General features: G+C 42.7%; 1 protein-coding gene across 2 annotated transcripts; it reads left to right on the top strand.

Annotated features, from left to right (window-relative positions):
• Nucleotides 1–164: 164 nt before the first annotated feature.
• On the top strand, nucleotides 165–16641 carry LOC135485469 (uncharacterized). 2 transcript variants are annotated; one of them, XM_064767528.1, is made up of 17 exons: nucleotides 165–489; nucleotides 710–833; nucleotides 1370–1480; nucleotides 1730–3485; nucleotides 3698–3737; nucleotides 3963–5372; nucleotides 5707–5763; nucleotides 5984–6432; nucleotides 6716–6855; nucleotides 6997–7334; nucleotides 7633–7752; nucleotides 7934–8278; nucleotides 8579–8665; nucleotides 11606–11654; nucleotides 13357–13475; nucleotides 13632–13790; nucleotides 14402–16641. In XM_064767528.1, exons 1-16 carry the CDS (start codon nucleotides 244–246, stop codon nucleotides 13770–13772), a joined length of 5532 nt encoding a protein of 1843 aa, XP_064623598.1. In that variant the 5' UTR covers nucleotides 165–243; the 3' UTR covers nucleotides 13773–13790; nucleotides 14402–16641. The 2 variants fall into 2 exon arrangements, 1 of the variants encoding a protein (XP_064623598.1); XR_010446571.1 differs by lacking the exons at nucleotides 11606–11654; nucleotides 14402–16641 and having other exon boundaries at nucleotides 13632–13762.
• Nucleotides 16642–17671: the final 1030 nt, after the last annotated feature.

Raw genomic sequence — 17671 nt, 5'->3', positions numbered from 1 at the left:
CAACTCTTGGGACAATATTGCTTTGAGACCCAAAGTCAGATGCCATGACTTCATATTAGAATTCCAGAAATGCACAAAAATACTATCAAATCGGCTATGAGCCGTCTCGTCTAGATTGTGGCGACACCGATCGTCAAATTAAGGAACTAAAACTGAAAGCGTCGCCATTTGTGCAGAATGGCAGAAACACGCTCATGAAGAAAATATTGTTTACTGCATATTGACCAAGAAAATAACCTCAGTATGTTCAATAAGTTCGCTCCCTCTAACCAGGGACCGATGAACCAAAACATGGGTGGAAATTTTGGTGGCCCAACCCCACTAATGCAACAAAATCCGCGAGCTCAGTTTGGTGCAGGGCCGGGGATTCAACCTTTGATGGGTCTAAAACCTGGCTTCGGAAACCGGGGTCCTGGTGGTCCGATGATGCCCTTTGGAGAGGCTCCCATGGATGAAAAAAACCCTTTGCCCGCTCCGGATGAGCCTGAGGTGAGTTGAGAAGAAAGCGTAGTCTGTGCTGATAAGTGATTTTGAACGTGGTTGTGACATGTCTCGTCTTGGCCTGGGGAGGAGCCTGAGCAGACACCACCATGCTGGCACCCCGCTCGGCCGGTTGGGGTGTCCGAAAAGAAAACCTTCACAAAAGTGAAATGAAATCAAATGCTAAGAAGAGACTATGAGACTAGCATTTTTTTGTCGTCTGTTTCAGCTTCAACCGAAAGATGCCAGAGAAGAGTTTCAGTTGACGCAGCTTCAGCAGCAGGCAGCCCAGTGGACGAAACAGAAACTAAAGATAGAAGAGCTTGAAGAGGACAGGGCTTTGAGACTGCTTGGTTTGTATTTTTCGATAATTGTTATCAACACTTTATCGACAACTCACAATCACATGAAAGATTCTTACAAGAGTTTTGTCAAATGAATGTCGTGCTTCATCCTGGATGGTTCTTGTTTGTTGTGTCCCTTTCCAAGACGGTCATGTAGCCTACTGCAATTTCTTACACACCTGGTTGTGACATTGTTGTGCCTCCCATGGTCTTTGGTTGTGACATTCACTGACAAGATGATCGCACACATGGTGACATCCTGGTTGGTTGCGAAATCAATTTTTGAAGACCATCATTCATAGAATACATGTTGATTGTGCATGTCATGACACCTCCTTCTGATTTCTGAATCTGACGGATATCTGTAAAGGCAGGCCAGTTCAAAAGTGCTGGCAAAAAAGGACCGGATGCAGGCGCCCTTTTGAAAAAGCTTTAGAAACCGTCAACAAAAGACGATGCAAATGGCTCAGAAAAAAGCGGGGTGCAGCATGCTTCTAAAATGGCCTTGGAAGGGCTAATGACGTGAATCAAAATTGACCTTTCAGGCCCAGTCAATAAAGATCAGCTGGACCTCTTAACTTCAGAAGAAAAGAAGTTTGAATCGCAATATGAAGATTGGAAGAAACAGTTTGCAGATTGGAAGGAACAAAATAAGAGTAAGTCCTCATGTTCAGAATGAAATCAAGTATCTGGCCTACCCACCAGCTAAAATTGCTAGGATCTGCAAAGCTGGCGGACCACAGACATGTTTTATTATGAATTAAATCCCTTTCACAGCACACTATATCCTGTCATATATTCAGAATCAGAACAGCTGAAAAAAGCTACAATTTTGATATATATGTCGGGTTGCAGGCTTGCATCCCAAGAATTCAGGGTCTCATAACAATCTACTCCATTTTCAGATCACCCAAACCAACAGCAGTACCTTCAGTATGAGGCACAGTGGAAGGAATATGAAAAACAGATGGAAGAAAAAAAGGTTGAGTTGGAAACGAGAAGGAAAAACATGGAGAGAGCTTTCAAAGCACTAAATCGGGCTCCACGTCCTCTGATTGACCAAGGCGGACCTCCATTCGGAGGCCCTGGACCAAACATGGGTGGAGGTCCTAATATGGGAGGAGGACCTGGTCCAAACATGGGTGGAGGCCCTGGACCAAACATGGGAGGTGGTCCTAATATGGGAGGAGGGCCTGGTCCAAACATGGGTGGAGGCCCTGGACCAAACATGGGAGGAGGCCCTGGACCCAATATGATGGGAGGGCCAGGACCCAATATGGGGGGACCCGTTGGACTTTTGGGTGATGGCCCGGGAAGAGGTGGCTTTGGTGGTGGACGTGGAATGGGCCGAGGTAACTTCGGAGGGCCAGACAACTTCAATGGACCACCTGGTGGATTTAATAACAATAGAGGAGGTGGACATGGAGGATTTGGTGGAAGAGGAGGTGGCAACTTTGGTCCCGATGGACCAAATAACCAAGGCAACTTTGATGGGCCTGGTGGGCCAAACTTTGGTGGAAGAGGAGGTTTTGGGGGAGGTAATCGTGGTGGAGGCGGCTTTGGTGGGCCAGACAACAACAGATTTGATGGGCCAGGTGGGCCATTCAATGATGGACCTGGTGGGCCAGGATTCAATAATGGACCTGGGTTCAACAACAGTGGCTTGAACAATCAAGGTGGTTTCAACAATGGACCTTTTAATGATGGCCCTGGTGGACCTGGTTTTAATAACGGGCCTGGTAACCGTGGGTTCAATGATGGGCCTGGAAATTTCGGAAATCGATTCATGGATGGGCCTGGATTCAACAATGGTCCTGGAAACATGGGTAATCGCTTTGATGGGCCAGGTGGACCTTTCAATGATGGGCCTGGAAACCAGGGGTTCAATAATGGACCTGGTGGATTTAACAATGGCCCGAATAATCAAGGGAACTTCAATGATGGACCTGGAGGACCTGGTTTCAACAATGGACCCAATAATCAAGGATTCAATGATGGCCCTAATAACCAAGGATTTGGCAGACCAGGCTTCAATAATGGTCCTGGAGGGCCTGGGTTCAACAACAACAGGCGTGGTAGTGGACCTGGATTCAATGATGGACCTGGATTCAATAACAATGGACCTGGTGGGCCTGGGTTTAATGATGGAGGAGGGGGTCCAGGATTTGATGGACCACCAAGACCCAGTTCGAATGCTGGTTCTAACTTCAGTGATGGCTCAGAGGTTCCTGGGTCACATCGTGGGGGCTTCAATAGAGGGCGAGGTGGAAATAGAGGAGGACGGAACCGTGGGTTTGGTAGGAAAGGATCTGACAACCAGAATGAATTTGATTTTAATGGTCCTGGTGGGCCACAAAATGAAACAGAAATGGATGAACCTGGTCCGCCTGGCGCGTCGGGTGAGATGGATACCAACAATCAGGGTGGATCCAAGCGAGGGGGAACTGTGGGCAAAAAAACTGATAGTTCCGGTGACAATAAAGATGATGGCCCACCTGGAGTTTCAAACAGCGGATCTGACAATAAAGATCTGAAAGATATCATCGATAACATTAAGAAGCAACAGTCTGAGAAGAAGGAAGCGTCGAAAGTGTCAGACCTGCTGCCTCCTGGGGTTGATCCAGAGGAGTTCGAGAAAGAGGGTAAAGAAGAAAGTAATATGTAAGAATCTTTTTTTCTCTTAATCCACTGAATAGTTTTCAGACCTAACTACAGTTGATTGCTGATAGATGAAAGAAGAAGTAGGACTATTGTCCGAGTGAATCTGTGCCACGTGTCCCCAAATTTGTTGTGTGAATTGTACATGTACGTCTTCCACTGTCAATTTCGTAGCTTTAAGCATTACCTTAAATTTTTCACCCTCTGACTTTCAGATCCAAGAAAGATGAAGATGGAAAAGATGTACCAGGAGATGTAAGTCGATAATTCTTAAGTTGTGTATACTTGTCAGCCTGTACAAACAACACATCAACATGAAGATGGCTTTGTGAAATACCTATCATCTGAAACCATGTTAGTAAAACTAGTATAAGATGTCTCTCATCAAATCTTTCAAAAACATAACATTAACCAACATTAGATCACTTTAACAACTTCATTTTGGGGTATTTCAAATTTGGGGATTTTTTTGGCTTTCAGAGAAAGACTAATATGCAAGCAAAGCGAGGCCTTGCATTCCTGCTGCAGAGTAACATGATTGAGGATGTGCAGGTACCAGAGAGTCCAGAAGCTCCACCGAAAAAGGGGAAGCGAGGTCGTGGAGGTCGGCAAGGAAATAATAACAATGATGACCAAGGAGGGAACAACAATGATGGACCTGGATTTGGGGGAGCTGCCAAGCGATTTAGTAGCACGATAAATGATGGACCCCCTGGATGTGATGGGCCTCCACCTAATTTTGGTGGTCCTGGAGGACCACCTGGACCTCGTGGTCAAGGGCCCATGCAGGGTGGCCCTCGAGGGCCAGGGCCAATGCAAGGTGGACCTGGTGGTCCAAGGCCTATGATGGGCGGGCCGAGTGGACCAGGTCCTATGATGGGTGGGCCTAGGCCAATGATGGGCGGTCCTGGTGGACCAATGATGGGTGGACCGGGACCAATGATGGGAGGACCAGGGCCAATGATGGGTGGACCAGGATTTGGTGGACCTCCTGGCTTCATACCTCCAATGTCCCAGGGTTTCCCGGTGTCAGTGGGGAATGTGCCTGTGGGGAATGTTCCAGTTTCTGGTGGGTATATGCCCCCAACCAGCCAGAGTAAGGGTCCACCAGCATCGAAGGAGGAGAAAATACTGCCCTTACTCCTTAGTCTTGTTAACTATAAGTCTTCGGATGAAGTGAAACCCAAGATATATCCTAAAAGGCCATCTCTTCCGACCAAGACGCCAATCCCTGCCAAAAAAGAAACAGTCAAAGCAGCTGAAGATAAGAAAGATGATACGTCTGCTCAAGAGACCAAAAAGAGTACAACAGGTGTGAAAGGTGCAGAATTGGGCGAGGAGCTCAAACTTCTAAAAGAACAGGTGAAGAAAATTGATGAAGCGAAAAAGGTGGCGGAATTATCCAAAAAGATCTCGAAAGCGACTCCTAAACCGCAGCCTCCAGAAAAGAAGGAGGAGAAAAAGAAGAAACCAGATAATAATAAAAAAGATGTGAAGAAAAGTTCAGAGTCAGATCGTCGCAAAGATGATCGGGATCGCGACCGCAAATATGGTGGACGGAGAAGTCGCAGTCGTAGTCGCGATCGTGGTCTCAGTCGTGAACTCAGTCGAGATCGGGATCGAGGTAGGAGAGATGATCGACGAGACAGGAGTCGGGGTGGGAGAAGTCGCTCACCACGGCCAGTCGACCGTGACCGTGGCCGACAGGACTCCCGATTCTATGATCAACGTGACAGACAAGCAGAACGCCAGCTGCCATATCAATATGACTACTCACAGGAGGAGAAAGAAGAAGCCGAGAGGGTGGAGCGAGAGAGGTTAGAGAGATTGGAAAGGGAGAGAGCAGAGAAGGCAAGGAGCTTGGTACCATACGCTGAAGAGGATGACAGGGTAAGTCATGCTGGTTTTCGATGGGTTGCTGACTAGGGAGATTTCCCACAGAGACCCCTGCCCTAGTGGCACTCTGCTTCGAGCTCCTGGCCAATAATCAGGAGGATGTGGTTGGTGATCTGAAGGGTCAAAGCTGTTTCGTCTCGGTGTCCTTGAGCAAGGCACTCAACCCTGAATTGCTTCGACCTTTTAAGGAGATGTAAAACCAAGTATCCTTGTGTCTGGTTACATGCTAAAAAATGTGATACAACATTTTCTAACTTAATTGGAGACTTCCCTCGATAACCTCCCTGTCCTGCAGTCTCATGGTTAGAGTTTCCTTGTTTCTTTCCAGCTGGATGATGACCGTATTAGATCAAGAGATCCTTATCCTGGGATGCCTCCACCACCTGTAAGTAAACTTATGGCCCTGGGTGACAAAGTAAGTGCTCCAGTTATCTTTTCTGTTGAGAACGTATTGTGAGAATTGCCTAACTTTGTGCTACCTGTGGGTATTTTCAAAACATGAAAGTAAAAAGAACCCTATTTAACTTGAATACAAAATATATGTGGAATAGAAGGGTTAATATTTCAAAGTTGCTTTGAATTGTTCATTATTTGTGCTTACACAGGACAGTTATGGTAGTCGTTGGCCTGATAGACGGGACCCTTATGATGATCGCTTGCCTCCACGCCCAGACGATCGGCTGCAACCCCTGCGGCCCGACGACCGCCTGCCACCCTTGCGGACCGACGATCGCCTGCCACCTCTACGGCCTGATGACCGCCTGCCATCTCTACGGCCCGATGATCGCCTACCACCTCTACGGCCCGATGATCGCCTGCCACCTCTACGGCCCGACGATCGCCTGCCACCTCTACGTCCGGATGATCGAGCACTATCCCTGCGTCCACCATTCCCAGACCCGAGAGATCCTTACGGGCCTCCTGTGCTGGATCCGTACAGACGAGACCCTTACGCAGACCCGTACCGAGATCCCTACAGAGACCCCTGGAGGGACGCTGTGCCAACGCCATATGGGGAGAGGCGAAGATATGAAACCGAGTACCCGATGCCCAGGTAAACATTATTCAAAATTGTAAATTCTTCAATGAGGTGAGAGTGTGGTTACTGCCACTAAAGGACATGAAGATTACATGTTCAAGGCAAGTGATGTTATCTCAGGCGTCTGATCTACTCCATGATTCAGCCACTTTGACGTCACTCCAACGATGGAGGTAGTGTGAAGTGTGGAGATGTTACCTGCATGTGGCAGGCATCATTGAAACCAAGGATTGAAGTTCAGAATAGTTGCCTGAATGAGGCACTTCACGGCCACTGTATCCATCCTTATTTCTTTCAGGGGATACCCTGAACCACCATCGCGTTCCGAAGCTTTCGACTATGGTCATGGGGGTCCAAAGCCAGACTCGCAACCATCACAGCCGCAGGTGTTTGATTACAGCCATGGAGCAAGTGACAAGGCAAACCCACCATCATCTGGTTAGTAACTTAGATTATCAATTCGACATTGTTACTGTTGTCCTTCTTAGTCACCTCAATGTTGGAATTTCTACAAAACTTCTAAGCTTATTAATACCTCATCTTGCTTAAAAAGGAAGAATTTGTCCCTTATTCTTTCAGAACCAAGTTCAATGTACAGAGAACCAGATAGATATGGTGGTGACGGCTACCGAGACCATTTTGACAGAGGTGGCCCGCAGCCAGTCCCTGCCCCCTCACCCGTTCCTCCACCTACCAGCCACTACGACGAACTCGACCGCCGTCTTGCTCAATACTCAGAAACATACGGACGTGGAACGCCGCCTCAGCGTGAGAGAGAGGCTCCGGCACGAACTGAGACCTTCAATATCATCGATCTTTTAGAGAGGCCGGGCAGGATGCGTCGACCCCAGCAGATAGTCGTTATCATAAGAGGACCTCCAGGTGCTGGAAAAACTTATGTCAGCAAACTTATGAGGGTAGGTTGGAGTAAACGTTGTTCTCCCTATTAGACCAGCATGATTGGATTATTTCTTCACTGCTAGAGAATATCGGAGAAAATCACCTCGACATTCTGAGATAGGCACTCTCAATCGATCAGATAATCATATACAATATTAGATTGGTGTTTCTTCCTCTTCAGTCCTTGAACAGAGATATGCGAGTCTGAAAAAGTGAAATTCATCCGATACTTCTACTTAATACCCCAACGAATGACTGTGAAATTAGTAATCCGGTTTGTTGGTGTCTATTATATTGGTATGTTTTCTCTTGTAGGAGAAGGAGGTAGCCAATGGAGGCAGTGCCCCGAGGATGCTGTGCCTGGATGATTACTTCATGGTGGAGAGCGAGAAGATGGTCATGGACCCTGAGGTCGGTCGTATGGTCAAGAGAAGAGTGAGTAGAGCCAAGGATCTGTCTGACTGAAGTCAGTTCAGACTAGCTTTGCACATCTGACTATAAGCCTAGCACTTGGAACCATCATTCAGCTGATCTTTCCATGCAGGTAGTCAGTGCCAAAAAAATTCCAAGTGTTTTATCCTGAGCATTTTGAGACTATGATATGATCTTCTTCTAGGTTATCGACTATGAGTTCGAGCCAGCGCTGGAGGAGCCCTACCGCCAGAGTATGTTGAAGTCCTTCAAGAAGACGGTCGATGATGGATATTTCTCTTTCATCATTGTGGATGCCATAAACGACAAAATTAAGAAGTTTGAAGAATTCTGGAGCTATGCCAAGTCGAAGGGTTTCCAGGTCTATATTGCTGAGGTCCATGCCGAAGCTGGTACCTGTGCAAAGAGGAACACACATAACCGTAGCTTTAATGAGATTCAGAAGGTTATTGATGGATGGGAAACACTGCCTAGTCACTTCCTTGGTCTGGATATTAGGCCGATACTCCAGGATGCTGCCATTACTGAGGTAAGCTCAGAGCTTTAGCTAGGGGAAACCCCTCCCCCAAATGTCACCAAAATGTGTTTTTGACCATAAAGAAACCATACAGTGGTGTTTTGCCCCCCTCTCTTCATAGAGCCTTTTGCACAGGTAAAGTCACAGGGCATGTGGTGCCTTCCTTAAAAGCCATAATAATTTGCTTCAACGCCAAAATTGGTCTGCAGAAAAAGTAGGGATTTTGTTGTTGTGATGCTTGGAAATGATAGATACAGCTCAAACTTTTCCAAGACTTCTGTTGGTGTTCTGAATCCGTTATTTTCTTGTCAGGTTGAAATGGAAGACTTCAATGATGATGATGATGTGCCGCGTGGACGACCACGACAAGAAGAGGAGGAGGAGGAGGAAGACTTCAGCGTATGTATTCATACGAGGGCTCCCTCTCGATGAAATGAACACCATGAGTCAAACAGAAGCACTGTTTGTATTCGAGTTGATGAATACAGCATAGTGTTTGATTTTGTCATGTTGACGCCATTGAGCAAATGTCTCATTGACTTGAGCATCTGTTTTGGGTATCAAGTGTTGAGCTTGACAAAATCCCTGGCTGAAATGTCCAACTTATAAAAGAGACCTTTCCATCGGAATAGTCTTATTGAAATTGTCCTACTTGTCTGATGAACTTTCATTGTCTGACTCTGGTGTGATTATTTCATTGTGGAGTGATGTTGCAAGAATCTGGATTGGTTCACCCCAAGCCCCTTTCATGCCAGGTCAAGTATTGGCCTTTTTGTTGAAGTAAAAAGTAGTTTGTAGACAAATTAGGCCTATTGAATCAAAAGAGTGAACATAAGACCATCAAGTTATCGTAAGGAAGTTTGTGTTTAAAGGTGGGCACTGCTGATGTGCTCCCTAATCAACCTTTGATGGCGATTTCTCTTTCAAAATGCATTAGCTCATGGGTTTTGACTACCTTTGTAATAGTGATTAAGATTTGCTGCATTTAAGCTGTTGCTCTAAACCGTTTTTTCTCGAATTTAACCAAATGTGTGTATGATATTATCATGTAAGAATACGTAAATTAGGCATGACAACAGACAAGAACTCTCAGAGTCGAATCCTTTTTCATAACATGATGTTGGCCCTGTACGCACACCCTTCCATCAATGAGAACCCCAGCCCATCACGTACTCGAATAGTTCCATTAAAAGAAATAACTATGATGCAGGATGTGTAATTTAGGCATGACAAGAACAATAATAAACAGTCAATGCCTGCTTCTTCCCGTGATGTTTTGAACCTGTATAGAGACCCCCCGACCCCCCCCCCTATCAATGACACATCTCCAGCCCATCACATAAGACTTGTTGTACACACAGTTTTAAAGATGGCATGCATGCATATGACGTGTGTAGCATTTCCATTGCGAAATACTGATGGGCCATGTTTTATCGAGTGTTAGCATGTACAATATCAAAGTCCAGCCTTAGAAGGCTCAAGTCAGCCATGCACCCTGTTACTACAATCTAATCACATGCGTTGTACAATCACTTTGTAGTATAGTTATCCTGTGCCCTTGCTATTTTTAGAGTTCTCTAGTACCACAAGATCTCGCTGTGTCATGGCCGTTGCCATAGGCCAGGCTCGTACATAGTTGTAGTTTTATTTGATTTCTTGAGGCCAAGCCCTGTTTGCTATTTCATTTTTCTAAACCAATCGAATTGTCAGCTTGGATTTGGTGGGAGAAAAATCCCCACACCTTGCACTGCAGCATGATTTTGGCAGTTGTTTGAAGACTTCTGAAGGGAGGGTTCACGTGATTGTAGGCCTAGGCTTGCCCCAGAGAGTTCTGCTGGGCTTTACTTTTAGATAGATGCATGTATGATGATGAATTAGATAAGAATTGTCCTTTATCAGAATCTGAATGCCTTAAGGAGACAAAGGATGTTATCCTTCTATTGGATTGAAGGATTGTTCAGGACACTGGGATTGGCTGAAGTTTGCTTTTGATCTTTGCAAATATACCTACTGTATTTGAAATAATGTGATTTGGGACCAGCAGAGAGTTCATTTTGGATTCGCTTAAAATTACCTATCGGGGAAATGGGAAGGGCCCTTTATGACAGGATGTCAGGACTCGAATCCCCCCCCCCCCCCCCCCCCAATTCTCCTGAGAGCTATCTCAAGAATCATGATTTTGGGGGGTGACTTTTCTGATGCAGGATTTTGAATTCAAATTGAAAAGAGTACTGATTCCAGTAATCAAAGGCACTATATTTCATTGACATTTTTCTTTCTTCAAATGATACATTTCTACAGTACCTGATTTATGGCTCTACCATACATAGTATTGATTGACATGAGTGTGGTCATGGAGCTCAAGAGTTCCTCATGAAAAAATCTTCAACTGTTCATAAATATAATGATCTTAGTTGTCTCTACAGTACACAAGTTTAAAAAGCCAGTTTGCCAGAATTAGTTGCAGCTTGATATGATCTATAGTTACAGTTCAGTGCCCCACAAGTTTCCCCTCGCCCTTGATGGACCAATCCAAATTTTTACATCAGTTTTTACTTAAGTAAATGAAAACTTGGGGCCATTCAATCCATATGTGGTGACTTGGCCTCATCTCTCTCTTTTTTCGAATTGTAAATTTGCCTTTATATTGGTAAGTAATTAGGTGTTATTGCATCGATTTATGGTTCTGGTAAGTTCTGAATTTTGTAAAAGTTTCAACCCATCCTCCTGAAATGATCACCCAATTGCAGTCGTGTAATTTGTCTGTCATATATTGACCATCGGCGAGTAAGTATGGTTGAATGACCGACTCTACAACCTCATGTTCCAGTATCAACTATCAGTAGGTAAAAACAGTTTTCTACTCCAGGTCAGTTCAGTAGACCGCACATTTGTGCTCTGTAGGCCTATATAACTTAGGCCATCCATTCCTCCTTGTACTTAAAATAAAATCATAATACGATGATACAAATGGTCTTAACTTTCCATTTTGCATCAGAAAATAAAATGTCTAAGATATTGGACTTCCAGTCCTTTCAATTGGGTTAAAAAATGTATTGAAATCATTTCAGAACTTTTATTCCCTATTGCCCTTTCGTGTTTAGCAGGAGTTAAATTCTGTTGTAGTATCATGTATGAGATATTCAAAGATAGTTTTAGGACTTAAAATTTTAATTTATTAGTAAAATATGTTGGATACACTCTCGACTGAGATTAATTTTTAAAAGTTTGTCCCACATTTCCCTGTATTTATCTATGATATTAATTCTTTTCTCGAGTTCTGTCTTTGCAAGCACCATAAACAAGTAACTAATGTGAAAATCTGCTGTACATCTCTAGGGCTTCATGAAGAGCAAGTGGGAGTTGGATACATCAGAACAGACACTTGGTAAGTACTATTTACTCTCTTTATACTCAGTTCAAGTTCATGCCTTAAACTTAACAGGCCAAGTGTTGAACCTCCAGTGAATTAGAGTGGCAGTAGCTTATGAAACCCTCAGGACATACAACTTACATTTCTTAAAAGTGAGCAAGTACCAAGTTCTTTTTTAATGTATAGCGAGTTCAAGTTTGTTCAGCAGTGCAGAAGTCAGGAGAAGCCCAAATAGCCTTTCTTTACAATCAATGTTGTTGGGATGTGGGCTTCTATATGATTCAGTTCATTATGAAGTTCTGCTTCTTCAGTATGCTATTTGGGTCTACGTTTTTATACTGCTTACTAGTTCTGGTACCAAGAGTAAGACTGAACAAAGCCAACTGATAATATTCAGTGATTTGGCTGAATTCTTTGCCATGTATTGTGTGACTGCAGTCAGGCTACTGATTAGGATGATTCTATATAGTGATCTGTTGACGATCTAGCCTGGCCTATTTTTTCAATGAGTATAAAAGTGTATTATGAATGCTGCCTGAAAATACTACCAGTAAGTGTCCTGCTGGTACGTGAGGAATTGGAATTGTTTCGACTGAGAAGAAGATGCAGAATGAGCAGCCACCATTTGGAATACTGCTTGCTAAAAGAACCCTTTTAGCTTCCATACTCCATGTTGTTGAGCATTTTTTCGAACAATCATTTGGTCACTTTAAATTTATGTCATTGATATTTGTTGGTGCAATATTCATTGATGTTGTTCCTGGCTCTTAGAGAAATAAAATATTATTCAGGTAATAAATTTGTTGTCATTTTCTGTTAAATAAATTGTATTCTGGGGACGCTTCGGTGGGCCTTAAGTGAAGTTAGGGTCTATTTTTGGATGCAAAACTGCATGAAGATTTAGAGAGGGTACAAGATACACCTCAAAATCTGCCTGGGGATAGCGAAAAAAAACACGATAAGTCTGTAACGGATACCTTCTACCATGAATTCGGCCATTTTTCAGACGATGGTACTTCCGTATGAGTGCAAATCCTCCGTGCGTAATCTTTTTCAGGTTCAAGAAGTCTTCAGGAAGTGTCAACGTCTTCCAAGCATGACGATTTATTGCTATTTTGAGATACGTATACTGACACAATGATTGAGAGTGTCCTTGCAGGTGAAGCCGAATGTTAATCAGCTAATTGGCTGTAACACCTATCCAGCATACAAACAACAAGTCACTGCGCATATCGCTATTTTTCCAGAGGTGACGCAATATCTATCGCTGAGGAAATGAAGAAAACAAAGAAAATGCGAAAACATTTTACCACGGGTGATGTGACTGGTTATGAGTTTGTATACAAATACAATCTTTGTTGCATCGAATTGAGGCTTGACTAGTTTTCAGCCTTTGATAGGCCTATATTTTGCTTCAAGTTGTTTTCTCCATTTTTGTTAGGTAAAGGACCCAGACACAAAGATTCAGATATGGGTATTTTTTCATAATGTATTTCATCAGAAAATAGGTAAGCTTATGTTTTTGGTGAAAACATTCAGGTATTTCACATTTTAGGTTTTCATACCACGGTTCTGAAAATGGTAGGTGGGTATGTATTTTTGTCCATTTCATTGCAGATTTCAGGTGCAAAAGAAGATGTCAGCCTACCAGACTTTCACTTCTATATCTAAATTTTGTTTTTCCGCATGCTAACCTGGCCACTTGCGTATTTTTCAGACAAACTGGATGGGTTATTCCTAGGGAAGCGCCATCATGACTCGACAACGAGGATGGAGGATTACCTGCAGTTAACAGATGATTACGCATACAGGAAATCATGCCCCGGACAGAAACGAGTAAGTAATCGTAAAACATCGCATTAGTGTCAGCTTCCTTGTGGCTGCTCCCAGTCCTGGTGACACCACATCCCTATGAGAGGGTGACACTGACAGTCTTTGCGCCATCAAGTTTGGTCGGTTTCCCTCTAAAGTTTGCATTGTTCGGTATTCCAGGTCCGTTGGGCTGATATCGAAGAACGTAATAACCAACAGCGCATGAGAGAGGTTGGCTTCGTTGTTGGTCAAACTAACTGGGACAGAATGACGGATAGCTCATACGCTGAGAGAGCTCTCAACAGGACCAAGTATATTTGAGTTTGTCACGCTGGAAAGGTGAGTGAGTCATGGTTCGAAAGCATGTTGCCAACTGTTTCATCTGAGACTTGCAGTATTTATTGCATGTAATCATATTATTGCATGCAAGAAAACCTCATCACTGCCAAGATAACGTTATTCTAAATGTTAGCTCACCTTAGTTTATCTTAATATTACTGTGGTTAATACTCATCATCACCACCAAGATATTTTATCTTGACTCAACGTTTACTAACCATTAACTCATGGTGATGATAGTGCTAAAACAGAATTATTGAACCTGCTCATTACAAGATCATTTTATTTCACATCAACAAAAATATGTTTGGCTTATATATTTATGTAAGGATTTTGATACAGAAATACCGTTGTAAAAGTTCTTTTAAAAAACAGGCTGGTGAAGGCCATGAATAAAATTGCCTGTAACTTGGAATGTTAATTGCTGTCTTAACGCTCTCTATAGTATCTATTGTTTACATTCTGGATGACATGAACGTGATGAAGGTTGCCAAATGAATGTATAATTTTTACTTTTCACATATCTTTAAATTTCAGGGCTCTCATTCAGAGCTTCATGAACAATGCTTTTGATATAATGACTCTAAATTTGTTCGGTTTTTGTTCTCCAGGTTTAGAAATCACTGCGGTCTTACGCAACTGCCATGACTTTAGACAACGGCTGCATTGATAGGAACATTCAAAATGGCTGCTAGTGCTATGTCGTGCCAAGCTCCGCTCCGTGGCTATTTCCTGAGCCTTCCAGTCGTCGAACAACATCACTGTGGTCAGATCAAAAGTAACAATCATGGATACACTTAATGAACATTTTGTCTTCAGATTACAGTTCATGGACACTAGACATTTTCACATCAAAACGGACATTACTGTAATAGGGAAGCATGGGGCTTAGTTTTCTTCTACTGATGCTTCACTACTCCTTACTTGGATAGTATAGTGGTTATTCATATTTGAACGGTGTTCTTAGAAATCCTGCATTTTGATTCCTTGACTCCGGTTTTGCACTGCTTTTCCTTGATAGTAAAGTATTGAAAATCTGACCAGATTTGGGGTCATGCAGGTTTAATGGCATACTGTACAGGTGCTTTTTATCTCTCCTTACTCATCATTACTTTTTAAGGTGATTGATGTCTTTAGATTTTTAACATAAATGAAATAGTGTTGTAATTGATGGCGAAGTGCAAGGAAGAAGTGTTGCAGTGAACACAATCCAATTAAGCCTTGAAATAAATTGTCGAAATGATGAACCCAAGACTATCATCTACTGACAGAGACCAAAAACATCTGAAAGTCAACGCAACGCCCCATCCCTGCCTGCCTACAATCAGGTTAGCTACCAGACCACCGGTATCTTACCATACTAATTACATAGATATTGCACAATTTATGTGTTCCTCCTATTCAACCCGGCAGTAAATTCAAACCGATATGTTTAGATAACCCTTCCCTCAATTAAAAAATCATTTATCAAATAAAGAAGTTCTCATCTGTGTTTTCGCAAATTGTCGGAAGGCAAAGGGAGGTGGAATGTTACCTGAAACATTTTTATGAGAAGACAGTTGTGAAAGTCTATTTGTTGAGCCGTAAATCACGGGAGAGTGCTACATGTAAATATCAATGTAGGTTTCTTGAGGCATGTAATGAATACCTTTATGAAGTTTAGATTTCTAAGTAGGTGTTGTTTGTGCAATAATTGCCTTTGGTTGTCAGTATTATTGCATTTAGAATGTGATTAATGTGACCCTGGCGGACTGGCCTCATCAGTTTGAGAGGCTGTTGATACTGCCCAATCTCATCATCACGATTATATTGATCATGTTGGTCTTATCAGCTGTTAAACTGTCAACGCTTAAACGAGAGTTTACACAAGCCTGCATTAAGATTCCTGCAAGACGTTATTATTCACACCGATCTAAATGTGTTTGGGTTACCCGTGGAAATGTTATTGGGTGTTCAGATTTTAGGTGACAGAATCATCATGATGAGGTGGATGTTTTATAGACGTTTAAATGTTGAAAGACACTGCCATATTTTTTTGGGGCGCATAGCCCACCAAAAAATAAGAGCATAACTATCAGAAGTTATCATTGCACTGTAGGTATGATATGTAGGCCTACTCAGTATTCAGTCGGTACACACATCCGATTGTTTGAGGATGTTGAGCCAACATGGATGCCATGCTTTTAAATCATGCGAAAGTGTTTGTTTTCATTCCTTGCTGAAGATGGTCACAAAGATTGTTTTCACCCATGAAAGTGTATTTGAGTTTAAAAGTTGGAATTACTACCAGTCCAGTAACTGTTTTTGCCTGTCAGATATATTTTCGAAATTATGACCATAATTAACAAGAAAAGTGCCCTATCTATTTGCCCTTCCACTTTTTGCTCCATTGTTATGGATAAAATTATAATGAGTTGTCTTGAAATGTTTACTTGAACTTGACATTTATTACCCAATTAAGATTTCTGTGTAGAAGAGGATCATTTTGAGTTCTAATTAAACCACATGAAGATAATGATCACCTCACTAATATTCCTAGTTTGGACCTGTTATGAGCCATCCAGCACTAAAAGAGATGCAGATACAGTGTATTATCTCAAATTTTTATTTCAACAGTTCTTTATTTGGCTTGTAATTGTTCATGGCATAGAATAGTCCATGTCATATGATGGCTGATGTGTGTGGGCTGAAGTTCAGCTCTGTGGTTTTACTAGAAAATTTAAGTTACTAGGTCCAAGAATATCATTGTAAAGTGATGTCTTCTAGTGATATATTCAGTTAAATGTGCATTTAAAATGTACAAAATATTGTACTTACTCATGGCTGTCGTAATAAAATCAATTTTAAGATACATCTGTCTTCGATTTTTTATTCTCCCATTCAGATGTTTGGTCACTGTTTGATGATAAGTGGCCGAAATTGCATAGCTGCTGACAGTCTACAAAAGTAAAACGTCTATGACAATTGGTCTGATTAAGGTACTTGGACCTTCGGTCTTGCAAGGTCAGTGTCTCCATCCATCCTTCTTGAAGTCCAACACAACTCCAGATAGAGACACTGTCTTCATGTGAATGAGTTGAGACATCGTACGATTACGGCTGTGAATAGAGACATGAGAACATTGAGACAGTTGTGACACTTGCTTTCAGCATAAGTTGAGACACTGTCTTCATGTGAATGAGTTGAGACATTGTACGATTACAGCTGTGAGTAGACACACTCGCTCCATCTTTAGGAGAATAAGTTTAGACACTTGAACATAAGGACACTCCTCAGGAAAAACAGTTTAGACGCTCTGACATGAGAACGTTGAGACAGTTGTGACACTTGCTTTCAGCATAAGTTGAGACACTGTCTTCATGTGAATGAATTGAGCACTCCCAGATAAGGGGTGATATGAATAAAGAGTAGTAAATGCTTTTATCTAAAACTCCATGTACATTTACACTAGGCCTTTCTGTACAAAATTGAAGTAAAAGCATTTGCTAGCCTTTATTCATGGAAATATTCAGACATAAGGCCAGCGAGTTGAGACACCATCTTCATGTGAAAGATTTAACACATCCGAAGGGAAGGACAGTGAGTGGAGACACATTTTGGATCAGACATCAGGACAGGACGCGGTGGAGATGCTGTCTTCAGAAGAATTACCACTGAGTTCAGAGTGGAAACACTCTTTGAGAATGGGTTAAGACACCCTTACTATAGGACTGCAAGTTGTGACATTGTCCTGAGGCAGATAAGCTAAGACACCCGAACTGAAAGGACAACACTGTGTCCAGGGTCAAAATATTAATTGGAATAAATAGTAGAGACGTTGTCTTCAGGAGAGTGAGTTAGCAGACGCAACATACTGCCGTGCCTGAAAGCCTGTATCCTTT

The sequence above is a fragment of the Lineus longissimus genome, chromosome 3 (genome assembly GCF_910592395.1).
Source record: "Lineus longissimus chromosome 3, tnLinLong1.2, whole genome shotgun sequence".
Lineage (NCBI taxonomy): Eukaryota > Metazoa > Nemertea > Pilidiophora > Heteronemertea > Lineidae > Lineus > Lineus longissimus.
Note: the sequence above shows the minus strand (reverse complement) of the source record. Positions and strands in the feature narration are given on the sequence as shown.